General features: G+C 37.0%; 1 protein-coding gene across 1 annotated transcript in view; it reads right to left on the bottom strand.

Annotated features, from left to right (window-relative positions):
* Window positions 1-15,732, bottom strand: part of ME1 (malic enzyme 1) — a 191,307-nt gene that overhangs the window by 17,792 nt on the left and 157,783 nt on the right. Inside the window, exon 9 of the mRNA XM_028108075.2 lies at window positions 13,743-13,856. Coding sequence (XP_027963876.1) covers window positions 13,743-13,856 — 114 coding nt within the window. The remainder of the gene's footprint in view (window positions 1-13,742; window positions 13,857-15,732) is intronic.

Below are 15,732 nucleotides of genomic sequence, written 5' to 3'. Positions count from 1 at the left end.
TCAAGAGTTGGACGCTTAACTAAGCGCCCCTAGGAGCCCCTATTTCTGTTTTTAAAATACACATGGAGTCTGCTTGGGATTTTTCCCTCTTCTTCTCCTTTCCCCTTTGACCCTCCCCCTGCTCGAGCTCACTCTCCCTCCCTAAAATAAATAAAATTTTAAAATCTAAAAAAAATAAATAAAGTACTTAGGATTATGTCAGGTTTTTCTTTTTTTGTGTGTGTGCCAGTTTTTAACAAGAGCTCAACATTAGTTGTAGTTGTAACTAAAATTATTGTGAAGAAGAAAAAAAGTCATAATTGCAACAGTTATAATTTTGGCACATTTCTTACAGTTATCATCATTAGTCATTTCTGAGTTCTAAGAGGTTATTTATCTTACCTTTTCTTCTGAGACACTGTGAAAAATAATCTTAACACTAACTAGAAAAATACCTGTATCCTCACATTCACTGCAGTGTTATTTACAATAGTCAAGACACGGAAGCAACCCAAGTGTCCATCAAGAGATGAATGAATGGATAAAAAAATACACACACACATATACATACGCACACAGAGAATACTATTCAGCCATAAAGAATAATGAAATCTTGCCATTTGCAACAACATGGATGGACCTTGAGGGCATTATGCTAAATGAGATAAGTCAGACAGAGAAAGATAAATACCGTATGATTTTACTTATATGTAGAATCTAAAAAAAAAAGGAAGAAAGAACCAAAAACCCCAACAAACCTGAATTTATAGATACAGAGAACAGATTTGTGGTTGTCAGAGGTGAGGAGTGGCGGGGAGAGGGAGCAAAATGGGTGAATGGGAGGTCAAAAGGTATAAGCTTCCCATTACAAAATAAGTCAGTCTTGGGGATATAATGTACGGCTTGCCAACTATAGTTAATACTGTACTGTATATCTGAAAGGTGCTAAGAGAATAGATCTTAAAAGTTCTTATTACAAAAAAAAAAATTCCAACAATATGTGATGATGGTGTTAACTAGAGTTACTGTGGTGATCATTTTGCAATATACACAAGTATTGAATCATTGTGTTGCATACCCGAAACTGGCACAAAATGATATGTCAATTATATATCAGTAAAAAAATCTTACTTCATTCAGAATGAAATTTGAAGCTTACTATTTCACATTCACTTGAGAGAACATTCTAGTTTTCAGTAATATTAAAGTGAATATAGTTAGGTCATATTCATCTTATTTATTAAGAAAAAGTCAAAAGCGTCATATAAATTCAGTTTCCACTTTTATCAGGAAGCATCAAATTGTTCAATAAAACCTATCTATCATCATAGGCTTTATAGAATTAGTTATAAGTCTAACAACAAATAGCTTACACAAACCTAGACTGATTTCATGAGTAAACACTAAATATTCTCAGTTTTACTTTTGTATTTATGAGACAAGATTTTTTTAAAAATTGCCTTTTAATAATATAAAGAAATGTATGACGATACTGAAATCTTTACAACTCTCACCAAACTGAGGGGAAGGGCTCCCTGGTGCCCCCATCCTCGTCTCTCTTAGCTTCTCAGCCAGGAAATCTATTTCACTTACATATCTCAATTACAGAAGTTAATTCAACATTATCCTAGTACATAAACAAAGGCTAGGTCTAATGATAATTTATTAGTCACAAATGAAAAAACAAAGCCATTTGGAGTACCTCAGAATTCCCTCCAAATATTTTGATAGTTCAGACTTTGACTCAAGCCCCAATTCCTCACCATCCATTTCCTGTGTCAATGTTCTTTGTGCTGTCTGACAGTTCCTTCCACAAAAGGCAGTTTTTATGCTTTCTAAGCTCTTGTCTTTGGACTTGAACATGTAATTTCTTTGGTCAATAAAATGTATGCTGAAATGAGAGTGTGCCAGTTCCAAGCTTAGGCCTTAAGAGTAATTGGTGTTTCTGCTTATTCTCTTGTGCCTTTGCCATTTGTGCTTTAAAAGTGCGTCACCTGGCTAGCCGGCTGGTCCAACGAGGATGAGAACCTTGTGAAAAAGACCTAAACCCAACCTATGACTTAGAGCCACCTAGCCAACATCATCAGAGCTACTCCACCTAGCCCTCAGGGGTGTGAGAAATAAATTATTATTGTTGTATGTCACTGAGGTTTTGCGGCTTTTGATAACCCAGCAATAGCTGAGTGATACAGGAGATAATTTTAATTTTGATTATACATTCCACCATTTCTTTTTACTCATTGTTCTTATCTGTTGCTTTGGGAATAAGAGGTTCCCTTTCCTGAAATGATTTAATGAAAGGAAAGCTTTTGCAATCTATCTGCTACTTCAGTGCTCTTATTACTGCTTAGTTATTTGGCAAAAAAAAAAAATAATAATAATCTTGCATTATTGGAAAAGAAGGAAAAATTCTGGTCTTGGATAGGAATAAGAACTTGGAACCATTTGAGAGTTACAGTATTTAAATTATTTCTGAACTATTTCTGGAAGTCATATAAGCTAAAATTCATGACCATTTTTGTTCTCACAACAATGAAATTTCTAGGACAGGTACTAAATAAAGTTGCAGCTTGGGGAGACATATTTCCTGGGAATAACAACTTTTAGCTTCCAGCATTCTAAACTAAACATGACATAGTTTTGGCTTGTTGCTCTTTCCCAGAAATGCATATACTCTATTTCAAGTATAAAGGCAAGAAGTTAGACTAACGTCTACCTGAGGCTCTATATGGCAAACGCTACAGAATTCCAAATTGCTTTTGGCATGGTTCCTGCACACTTGAGGCTAAAGGGCTAAACTAGATCTTGCAGCCAGAGTTTCTACTTTCAACACAGCAATCACCAAGCTGAGGAACCTTCATAGGATCCTGAGGAAGAAAATGCATATCACGAAGTAGTGGCCATATGGCTCTTCCCGAGGCTTGTGGTAGTGCTCTTTATTTATTTACTTGAGAGAGAGACAGAGAGCAAGAAAGAGCACATGAGCAGGGGAGAGAGGGAGAAGCAGGCTCCTGCTGAGCAGGGAGCTCAACGTGGGGCTCCATCTCAAGGTCCTGGGATCATGACCTGAGCCGAAGGCAGACGCTTAATGCACTGAGCCACCCAAGTGTCCCATGTGTCTAGTTCTTCTAAGGTTTAAAGATTTGCACTTCAGAATGTTTTTATATCAAGGGAACTTTAATGTGTACTACGTTCTCAAACAGAGAAAAAGATCCTAGGATAATTATTCAAACTACTCCAAACTGGCTAGAGTCACCTCAGCACAATGTCTCGAGAGCTGCTGAGAAACTGCATTAACTCTTAGAGAAGACAACGTATCAGAGGGTTTGCCTACTGGTCTTTTTGATTTTCCACCTGACAAAGTGTTAAGTATTATGCAAATATAATTCAATAAATTTACTATAGTATTTGAAAATGTCATATTACATTTTTTTAAAGATTTTATTTTTAAGTAATCTCTACATCCAAAGTGGGGCTCAAACTTACAATCCCAAGATCCAAAGTCACATGTTCCACTGACTAAGCCAGCCAGGCACCCCTTGAAAATGCCATATTAATTTTACGTCCAAATCCTGAAACCCTTTTCATAATTGTCCACCAATATTCATGCTCTCCTTTTTAAATTCTTTTTTCTTAAGCTTTATTTTTGTAATCTCTACCCACTGTGGGGCTCAAACTCACAACCCCAAGATCAAGAGTTGCATGCTATTCTGACTGAGCCAGCCAGAAACCTCGTATTTTCCTGTTTTTTTTAATTATATTATTGTAAAAATGCAATATGAAATCTTAAATCTTTAGGTGTATAATCTCTCCTTTTTTAAAAAAAAACTTTTTTCATTCACTCTTTTTTAATACTAAGATTTCCCAGTTTTGTCCAATCACATTGCTACCCAGGTGGAAACTATTTCTTAGACTCGTTGCACCTAGAGTGGCATGAGACTATCTCTGGTCAAAAGGATGGAATGGAAGTGATGTGTGCAACTTCTGACACAGCCACCTTCCCTGCCATGTTCCGGCCAGCCCCCACCCTCTCTCCCCAGCTGGCTAGGACAGTGAGAACTGGAAAGCTTCTTTGTACCCCGGGAGAGATGGATGCACAGATGCCTCTCTTCTGCCTACCTCTATACTATCAGGTGACAGAGAAATAAATTTTAACTTGTTTAAGTTACCATATTTTGGGGGTCTCCTTCTATATCAATTTAACCTAAAATCTAACCAATCCATACCTTTAGGCTAGTAGTCTCTTCATTTCATCTCTGAACATAGCACACACACAATCAGGAGGAAATTGCTTTGACAAACCCTTTTCTTCTGGGAAGGCCAATGACCAAAACATTAAAACCAAGAAACTGTCTATACATTTTTAAAGATCCAAGGCAATGTAAATTCTACCATTTCTCCATACTTAAACAATTGCTTTTTATTCCCAAATTCCTGCTTACTGCAATTTAATACAATTTCTTTTTGTTCAATTTTGTATCAGTGCCCTTAAGTAATCCTTTGTGTTGGGGGTGGTGCCTGGGTGGCTCAAGTGGTTAAGCATCTGACTCTTGGTTTCAGCTCTGGTCATGATCTCAGGGTCGTGTGATCGAGCCCAACCATGGACTCCGGCACTCAGCATGGAGCCTGCTCATCCCTTTCCCTTTGCTCCTCCCCCCGCTTGCACTCTCTCTTCTCCCTCTCTCTCTCAAATAAATAAAACTTTTAAAAAAAATAATATTTTGTGTATTTGAAAACAGATACTGAATCACACTGTCTCCTTTCCCAGGTGAGGAACCCCAATGTTTTTAATCTACTTTCCTACTTGAACCCATCTCTCTTCCCTATCACGGGTTAGTGGCTCAACTGAACTCTCAGATGCTCTTGTTCCCCTTTATATACCACACAACTGAAAACTGCACTCCATCAAAAGAATAACCAATGTTGAATATGGTCAAGGAAGACCACACTTCCTAGATCTGGCTTTAAATGTTGTATTACTGCATTCTAGTATCATGTTTTCTTCTTTAATAACAGTAAAATATAATCAGTCTTTCCTTGGGATTTACATCAAATAGAAAGGAGAAACCCCACAGAAAGGATGGTGAGAGAAAAGAACATTTATAAAATTTTCAGAATTATCAATAGAATAGGAATAGGAAATACTAAAGAAAGAGGAAAATACACCACTGCTTTATTTTAAAAAGTGCTTAGGCTTGTCAAACAGTAAGATTCCACACAATCCATAGAAAAACAGCCTGGCCCAAAGCATCTGGTGTTCCCAGTCTGAGAAAACAACCAGTTTTTGACCATTCAACTACTGACAAACTACATGACAAGGCAAATACATCCAAGCTGCTTCTGGTATACAGTTTAAAATAAATTCACATACGATCTCCATAAAAATGGCAATCTGTTCATTTTCATTAGATCACCAGGCAAGAAGTAGCCTCCCACGTGAGAAAATAAAACTAGCATAAAAGTCTTAGAAATGATTTTTTTTAGCAGCTGAAATAACTGAATTCAACCTGGTACAGCATGAACTGTGCTGCTGCAAAATGCAAACAAAAGAAGGGGGTCTTGCCTGTTTATATTGAATGGGGACCTGCAAATCCATGATGTAAAATGAGTTTAGAAGACGCTTAGTAATCTGAAAGTGACGGACATGATCCCCATTCGTACTTCAATAATTCAAAGTATTTTCCTGAGACCTATGTCTCAGATTATCCAAAACTGTAAATTTAAAAAAATTTTAAATGTAGGGGCATCTGGATGGCTCAGTTGGTTAAGAGTTTGCCTTTGGATCAGGTCATGATCCCAGGGTCCTGGGATCGAGCCCCACACATTGGGCTCCTTTGCTCAGTGGGAGCCTGCTTTTCCCTCTCCCTCTGCCCCTCCCCCCGCTTGTACACCCCCATTCTGTCAATAAATAAATAAAATCTTCAAAAAAATAAAATTTTAAATGTATTTTACCACGTTGTCCACACAATTCATTGCTGTCAATATACCATTAATTTGTGATAAATTTTGTTGGCTAGGAACTTGAATAAATCACCAGTAGCAGAATGCATTCTAGGAGCCAACAGCAAATAAATTTATGTTATTCCTGATAACTACTCATGATATTCAGAAAAGTAAATAAAAGCTCCCGAGTGAGACACAGAAAATACCATCTACAAATGCTGGAGACAGAACATGGGACTAAGGCTCAGGATCGCAGTCCCCAGGCTCTTCCCTTTACTCATGACCTAGGGCATATCCTTTGAGACGTCCATGGATGTTGATTTCTCCATCTATTGAAACAGTCTGGATTAGTGAGGATGACAGTGTGATGAAAAGTGAGCCAGATCTGAACTTTCCAAAGCTAACTGAGCACCAGACTCACCTCAGGAAAGAGAGATTCCTGAGCCCTGCTTTTAGATATTCTAATTCAAGTCCAGGAGGAGGCTCTGGAATCTGGGCCTATTTTTTTAAAGTCTCCCAGGTGACTAGGATGATTACCAGTTTTGAGAATCACTGCACCAATTTATCAGATTTCTACTAGATGCATTTTAAAAAGATATGTGGTATGTTTTCAAAAATGTATAAAATGATTTTTCTTTTACTAAAGAAGAAAAGTTTCAGAATAACAAATTATTAATCACAGATTTCTAGTACTGCTTTTTTTGACTGACAACTTTAAATCATTTAATGAAAAATATCGTTAAGCATCTGCCTTCAGCTCAGGTCATGATCCCAGGGTCCTGGGATCGAGTCCCGCATCGGGCTCCCTGCTCAGCAGGAAGCCTGCTTCTCCCTCTGCTACTCCCCCTGTTTGTGTTCCCTCTCTTGCTGTCTCTTTCTGTCAAACAAATAAATAAAATCTTAAAAAAAAATTTAATGTGGTTTAAATCCTCTATATTTCCTGGAATGAGAAGCAAATCACAAAGAAAATGGATACATATTATATGAAAGGCAAAGATGTATGCTTTCAGCATGAACACTTTACTTTCTGAATCACACCAACAGCACGGCTAGCTCCCAGCCAACCGAAGCCAGATCTTGACCATAAGACATCCACCCAGTAAGAAACACAGATTACCCACAGCCTCTCCCCCAAAGGATTGATTCTTGCTGGAGATTTAGGAAGGCCAGGAATCATGAAATGGAATATTAGCACTACCGAAAGCCTCTACTTGCCAAAAACAGAAGAATCAAAAGACAAAAATAAAGGTCTCTCTGGTAATTTCTATACCATTTTCAAAGTCTATTTGAAGATGTGGTTTAGAAGAATAAACTACTGGAATGTGACCTCTAGATCGGCAACATTAAGGCAAATGCCCACACCTTCATGAAGACTTTCTGTTTTCTGCACCAATGGCTCATTTTCCTCCTTCTTGCAAAATCTGATTGGGAATCCACATTCTTTACCCTACTCCTATCAGCTGGATATGGGTATAGAAGACTTCTTTTCTGTTCATTCCCACTTCCAGGATCCCTTACTGAAATGCTTTTTGCCTTCCTTTGGCAAAGTGCACATAGGCATTTCTTATCGAAGAAATCCTAAATCCTGTGTGTTTCTCTTTTTTTACGAGTCTTTAATTATACCAAATGTATCACGGATAGCTGAGAATTTCTTTTGAGTGTTATTATTTCTTCAATCTCCCCTACCCCCTTATTTTGTGCTCACTCTTAGGAGAGGACAAAAGATACGGGCTAGCCGTACTGAATTACCACCTTTTTCAAAAGCACAGATGTTCTGGTACGGGTGGAGAGGATAGGTGGCAAAGACCATCAAGATTTGGGGTTAGCACTTCCTGACCCAGAATAGGTATAAAAAATTAACTATGGATTGTTTCTGATAAATATTTATTCCTTCCTACACACAGGTGCTAGAGGACCCCTTCCACAAGTGCTTTTGTTTGCCTTCTCTTGGAATCCACGCCTGCTTGGACGTTTGGCCCCATGGCACTGGCCCAGTACTGCTGCCAGGTCATCAGTTCATCAGAGATGAATCGGGCCCCTCTCTGCATCTACAGACAGGGCCCTCCTTGCGGACTGCCAATGCCATTTCACTGTCAGAATAATTATAATCTGGTCTGATGATGATGGAACTCCATAAACGAGGCAACCACACACCATACTTTTTAGTTTTTGGTTTTATGTCTTTAAAAAGTGAAGGAGTTTGGTATATTTTTCCGTATTATAAACAATTACATGACAAGTTAGTAAAATTAATAAAATGATTCTTATTGGTTCTCAGGAGAGGTTGTGAAAGTACTAAGGATAAAGAACAACAAAAAGTCATGAAAATTTGAAAGCAAGATTATATTAATTTACTAGTTATCCTTAGACTTAGTTCCGCAACAAAAATCAACATAATTTTGACTTTTTTTAAAAACTTGAAAAAAAAGTGGTAAATTGAAGCTTCATGTTTCTTTAATATTAAATAGCGCACAAGCTGTTAAATATATAACAACCTTTTGAAATGTAACTTTATCTTGGCAAGCAGAATATATGCAGTTCTTTATTTTGGCAAGTAAAAGACATGAGGTAAGAATGACTGATTAGGTCTAGGCAACAAACTTCACAGTTATTCTAAGTATTATAATCCATGGAATTTGGAGTCTCAGTTCAGTAAGTCTACACTAAAATTATTTGAGATGCTAAAATCTGTATATTTTTATAAAGATTTCACATAAAAATGTCATTAGAAATCACAAAAGAAATCCATAGTCACAGACTTTCACTTTTTAAGATATTTACATGTATTACATCCCTAAATACAATGCAATTTGTATAGCTTTTTCCATGGCTCCAACTTTTTACATGCAGATATTCCTGAAATCTTTATCTCCAGGAGCCCAGACCCTGATCCTGAGCATCAGTCTTGTACCTCTGATTGCCAAGGGGACATCTCCATGAGATGTGCAAAGGTACCTTAAACTTGCTATGTCCAAACTGGATCACGTTATCTTTCTCTTAAACTTGGTCTGTTCGTTATTCCTTTTCAACAGTAATGGCCACATCATTTTCCGGACACCCAAGGAGTCCTGCTAGATTCCTGCCTGTACTCTACCCTACTCCTCCTTCCATATTTAGTGGTTACTAAGCATGCCAATCCTATTTGCTAAACATCTACTGAATCAAATGTCTTTTACTCACCCCCCATAATTACTGCTTTATTTCAGGCACCAATTAATTTTTATCTGTATTACTACAACAGCTTTGTAACCAGTTTCCTTTACTCAGTTACACCTCATTTCAATCCATCCTCCACAATGCCTAGATTGACAAGACACAAACCTCCTCTGTATAAGTTGCTTCAATTGCTCATTGCCAGGATTTAGAAGAGCCTTCTGCTTCCTTTCAAATCTAATCCCTAAATACCTCTTATAGTGAAATGTTTCTTTTTGCAAATGCTGTTTTTCTGCCTGGAAGACCATTCATCAATCAATTCATTTATTAACAAAATATTTACTGTCAATTATGTGCTAGACACTATGTAGAGCTTTGAAGACACAGAAATGAAAGACATGATCCACAGGTTCAGCCAAGATCTCCTAGCGAACTTTCCATTATACTTCCCTGTCTCACTTTCAGATAGGAGGCATTTCAGATGTTCATGGAGACTCAAGATAAACTCCTAACTCTTCCTTTCAAACTGAGGTGAAGAGACACCTTTTCTAGCAACCCTCCTGGCATTCTCATTATTCTCGTCAGTGCAGCTGGGAACATCATTTCCAGGGCACCCCTGGCACTAAGGACATATTTCTTTTCTTTTCTTTTTTAAGATTTTATTTATTTATTTGAGACAGAGAGAGAGAATCAGAGAGAGAGAGAGAGAGAGAGAGAGCACATGAGAGGAGGGAGGGTCAGAGGGAGAAGCAAACTCCCCACTGAGCAGGGAGCCCGATGTGCGACTCAGTCCCGGGACTCCAGGATCATGACCTGAGCCGAAGGCAGTCGCTTAACCAACTGAGCAACCCAGGTGCCCAGGACATATTTCTATAACATTTTCATATAGAGACATAACTTTCAGCTTGTTTTGAGTTTTTCCCACTAGTCTGTGAGCCTCCTGAAATCAAGGGATTTACTGAGTCCCAGAGCCTGACCCAGAGGTAATTTCATTCAGTAAATCTCATTTCATGACCATAATATGAGTGGCCACAATGTACAACTTTTTCTATTTATGCTGATTCTTGAAAGCCATAGCAGTTTTTAAGCCAAAAAACTTTAAACTTTATGCTTTCTTATATATTATAAAAAATTACATTTCAAGTTAATACAATTAATAAAATGATTATTTGGTTCTCAGGAGATATTGTAAAAGTACTGCCTGTCTTGTTTTACTTCCTTACAGATACTCATAAGCGACAAAGAGTTATGCATACACTCTTTAAAGCAAAGTCTGTATTAATTAAAAAAAATTTTTATAGCTCTAAAAGAACACAATTGCTAAGAAGAATTTGGAATATACAGAAAGGCATTAAAAATAATGTTTTAAGCTAATACATATTTTATACATTTACTTCTGTAATTTTATATGCAACGCAGTGTTTTTTAGATTTATTTATTTATTTGAGAGACAGCGTGCATGCATGCAAGCAAGGTTGGGGAAGGGGCAGAAGGAGAAGGAGAGAGAGAACCTAAAGCAGACTCCCGCTGAGCATGGAGCTCTACACAGGGCTCAATCCCATGGCCCAGAATCATGACCCAAGTCGAAATCAAGAGTCAGCTACTTAACTGAGTCACCCAGGCAACAATGCAACTCAATTTTTAAAATAAAATAGTAACATATAACATGGTCTTTTCCTTTTTTCATCTAACATTATATTGCTAATCTTTTAATGTTATTTATTGTTCTTTAAAAAAAAAACCTTAAGACTGTATATTCTATTCATCTGGCTACTCCACAATTATTTCACAATCATCCTTTATTTAGGTAAACACAACATATTACTTTTTTTCTTCAGCTAAGACAGCATATTACTCTTATAATGGCTGTATAATAAAACATATCACTATTCTAAGTAATGCTGTGATAACATCCTTAAACATAAAACACTGTGGCACAAAAACAGACACATAGATCAATGGAACCGAAGAGTTTGTTGTCAATCTCCAACAAAGCAGGAAAGAATATCCAATGGGAAAAAGAGTCTCTTCACCAAATAGTGTTGGGAAAACTGGACAGCAACATACAAAAGAATGAAACTGGACCACTTCCTTATACTATACACAAAAATAAATTCAAAATGGATTATAGACCTAAATGTGACACAGGAAACAATTAAAATCCTAAGGGAGAACATAGGTAGTAACTTCTTTGACATTGGCTATAGCAACCTCTTATTAGATACATCTCCTGAGGCAAGGGAAACAAAAGCAATAATGAACTATTGTGACTACATCAAAATAAAAAGCTGCACAGCAAAGGAAATAAACAATGAAACTAAAAGGCAACAAAATGGGAGATGTTTGCAAATGGCATATCTGATAAAGGGTTAGTATCCAAAATACATTAAAAAAATTACAAAACTCAATACCCCAAAAATGAATAATCCAATTTAAAAAATGGGCAGAAGACACAAATAGGCATTTTTTCAAAGAAGACATACAGATGGGCCAAGAGACACATGAAAAGATGCTCAATATCACTCATCCTCAGGGAAATACAAATCAAAACTACAATGAGATATCACCTCACACCTGTCAGAATGGCTGAAGTCAACAACACAACAAACAACAGGTGTTGGCGAGGATGTGGAGAAAATGGGACACTCTTGCACTATTGGTGGGAATGCAGACTGGTGGAGCCACTCTGGAAAACAGTATGGAGGTTCCTCAAAAAGTTAAAAATAGAACTACCCTATGATCCAGCAATTGCACTACTAAGTATTTACCCAAAGAATACAAAAATACTAATTTGAAGGAATCCATACATACACCCTGATGTTTATAGAAGCATTATCTACAATAGCCAAATTACGGAAACAGCCCAACTGTCCACTGACTGATGAATGGATAAAAAAAGATGTGGCATCCATATGTGTGTGTGTGTGTGTGTGTGTGTGTGTGTGTGTGTGTGTGTGTGTGTGTGTGTGTGTATTCATATATATATCTGGATGAGATATGCAAAGGTACCTTAAACTTGCTATGTCCAAACTGGATTGCATTATCTTTCTCCTAAACTTGGTCTGTTCGTTATTCCTTTTCAACAGTAATGGCCACATCATTTTCCAGACACCCAAGGAGTCTGGCTAGATTCCTGCCTGTACTCTACCCTACTCCTCCTATATGTATGTATGCATAATGGAATATTACTCAGCCATAAAAAAGAATGAAATCTTGCCATTTGCAACAACATGGATGGAGCTAGAGTATTATGCTAAGTGAAATAAGTAAGTCGGAGAAAGACAAATACCATATGATTTTACTCATGTGTGGAATTTAAGAAACAAAACAAATGAGCAAAGGGAAAAAGAGAGAGAGGCAAACCAAGAAAGAGACTCTTAACTACAGAGAACACACCAATGGTTACCAGAGGGGAGGTGGGTGGGGGATGGGTGAAATAGGTGATGGGGATCCAGGAGGGCACTTGTGATGAGCACCAGGTATATGTAAGTGTTAAATCACTACATTGTACACCTGAAACTAATATTACACTGTATGTTAACTAACTAGAATTTAAATAAAAACTTAAAAAAAGAAAAAAAACCATAAAAGACTGTGTACATCTCTAGACTATAAGATATATTCTTACAATGGAAACTATTGGATCAGAAGCATAAAATTTTATTTTTTATTTATCTTTTTTAAAGATTATTTATTTGTCAGAGAGAGAGAGCACAAGCAGGGGGAGTGGCAGGCAGAGGGAGAAGCAGGCTCCCCGCTGAGCAAGAAGCCCAATGCGGGACTCAATCCCAGGACCCTGAGATCATCACCTGAGCCAAAGGCAGATGCTTAACCGACTGAGCCACCCAGCCATCCCAGAAACATAAAATTTTTAAGGCTTTGGATACACATAAGCTAGTTTTCCAGAAAGTTTGTACACCTTCACATTTGCTTCTTCTATATTACGTTCCTGAAGTCTGTGCTTATCACTGGTTATTTTAAAAATTCATCTTCATGTAGAAAGGAAATTTACAAGTATTTTTTTCTGGCGGTTTAAGGAAGAGTGTTTAATGTGCACAGATGGTAAAGAAGCAATATTAATGTCTTGTAACTATGTAGCAACATGGTCAACCTACCTAATCTTATTTGGTTCTCACAATAACCTACGAAGTAGTTCCTGTTATCTCTATTAGAGCTGGGGAAACAACCTTGTATTTAACATTGAAGCAGCCCATTTATTAAAGCCCTTCTCAAATATTGTTTTTTTTCAAACCCTCAAGAATTTAGTCAAGAGAAAGTAGCAGGCTGAAGAGTAGCTATTTCATCATTTGTTCTTTTTTTTTCCTAGTTAGGGTGCAATTTGACAGACAGCCCTAAATAAAAGGAGCTATACCTAGGCGTTCAGCTGTATCAGCATCAAACTGCCTCCTCTGGAGACTAATTCAAATGCACTGACAACCCATAGAGTTGTTAGGGGCCTCTGTACTTCACGGGTCAATTCTGTAGCTGAGCCAGTCTTCTTTTTCAGAAGAGTATCAGTATTATTGTATGACATGGTCATACATGCATAATGGCTATGCATTTAACCAGTGTTGGGGGTAGGACAAGTGGAAGTAGTAGTAATCTTTGAGATGGGCATCCGGAATGGCACATTAATTTTTATTCAGTTGAAAATGACAAATTCTTACCTTAACTATTAATCCTTTTGAGTCGACCAACCATATCTTTTTCATGGCTTTCTCTTTTGGTAAACCCTCTTTATTCATGGCCATAACAATCAAGTGTGCAATCCCTAAGGCAGCCTGTGAAGAACGTTATGAAAACAAAACTTTAAAAAGTTGTTCCACATAATAACTTATCAAGAGTTATGCTTCACTCCATTTTATCTGTGTTAATAAGAAAGAAGAGAATGGATCTACTGACCGAAACAGTTATATTCATTCATTTATACTGGGAGCCAAGTATTTCTGTCACATTTGGGGTAAGCTAAAGGACAATTATTTACTTTTCTTATCACAACAGAACCACTATTATGTGGCTTGCTCTATAGCTACAGATAAACCAGTGATATCCTTGACTGTCACCATCTTTAATCCTATTAATGCAATTAAGATTTGCTCCAATGAGGAAATACTGAACTTAAAAGAATGACCTGGTCAGCCTTGCTTATTGGACTGTATTGTTTATTGTTGGGCCCCAGCTCCTCTAATTGAATTTGAAGAATGAAGCCTGGTCATTTGGATGGGAACCTGACCAATTAGACAATAGAATAAAACCCATAAAATCTCTGTCCCCAAGCATTTATTTACTCTATTAATTTGGACAAAGAAAGTACTGTGAAATCTCTTGCAAGATTAAAGGAATCAACTTCTTTGGTATTTGATAAATTTTGTGATAATCTGTGAATGTCCAAGACCTTTTCAGGGACAAACAAGTGCCAGTTTTGAATCATCCAACCATGAATACCTCTGCCCTGCTGAGTATTAAGAACTGGCCTGTACCATTCATCAAAAACCCTTTGGAAATTCAAAGAATTTGAACTCAAAGAAGTTGACTAAAATTAAATACAGCATGTAACAGCCACACAAATAAAAAACTCAAATTTTAATAAGATGTAATTTAGCCTTGATTTTTATTTTGACGTGAAAATGAACTTGTGATTTATATTCTGAATACTCTGACATGTTTACATCTTGGCATTTAAGTATCAGTTTTGTGTATTTCATTTTAAGAACAAGTAAAATCAAAACCAACTCTACACAATTTCTACCAGTGTAATACACTTAATCAAATTCAATTTGTTTTTTTTTAAAGATTTTATTTATTTATTTGATAGAGAGAGACACAGTGAGGGAGGGAACACAAGCTGGGAGAGTGGGAGAGGAAGAAGCAGGCTTCCCGTGGAGCAGGGAGCCCGACGCAGGGTTTGATCCCAGGACCCTGGGATCATGACCTGAGCCAAAGGTAGATGCTTAACGACTAAGCCACCCAGGCACCCCAATCATATTCAATTTGAAAATTTAAAGCTTCTTAAAATATATATAGCCACAAAGTATTTCTCCATTCATTACATTCTATAATTCTGAACAGATCTGGGCAGTTTTCTCACAAGAAGCTCAAACTCAATTGACATTTTAATTTCTATTTTGGGGGGTGAATTATCATTGGAGTCTAGTTTTCTTCTTTCAAATGATTAACTCATAGCAAAAAAGAACAGAAAACAGCCTACTTTTGTCTTGCTGCCATCTCCTTCCAGCAACTGTAAATGTTTTGGTTCTTTTGCATGTGAACAGTTATAATGCACGACAAGTCTCCAATTCAAATATTTTTCTCTTAAAAACTTGTATATTGTTATATAAGTGCGCAGTGACTCGTGAGTCAAATTAAGAAAACTCATATGTGCCACTGGAGGATACTAAAAGCATCAGATATAAGAGCCTAAATACTTAAAGGCTTTTATACATAATCACACAATGTAAACTTTTTTGTTCCCGCAAAATATGAAAAACAAAAACCCACGCCACCATTTGATAATCTCCAGAAATTTAAGATTGTATAAAGTATACCTCTATACTAAAGTCTCCTATGACAAATGAATATGCCTCAACACTTAACTGGGGAATCTTTCAATAAAACCTATAGCCTGCAATATACTAAAAATTGAAAGAATACCTCAAA

Source organism: Eumetopias jubatus, unplaced genomic scaffold (genome assembly GCF_037043125.1).
Source record: "Eumetopias jubatus isolate StellerSeaLion01/CBP00866 unplaced genomic scaffold, mEumJub1_p1.0 scaffold_6, whole genome shotgun sequence".
Lineage (NCBI taxonomy): Eukaryota > Metazoa > Chordata > Mammalia > Carnivora > Otariidae > Eumetopias > Eumetopias jubatus.
The sequence above is the reverse complement of the archived record's forward strand: the minus strand, read 5'-3'. Positions and strand labels throughout refer to the sequence as shown.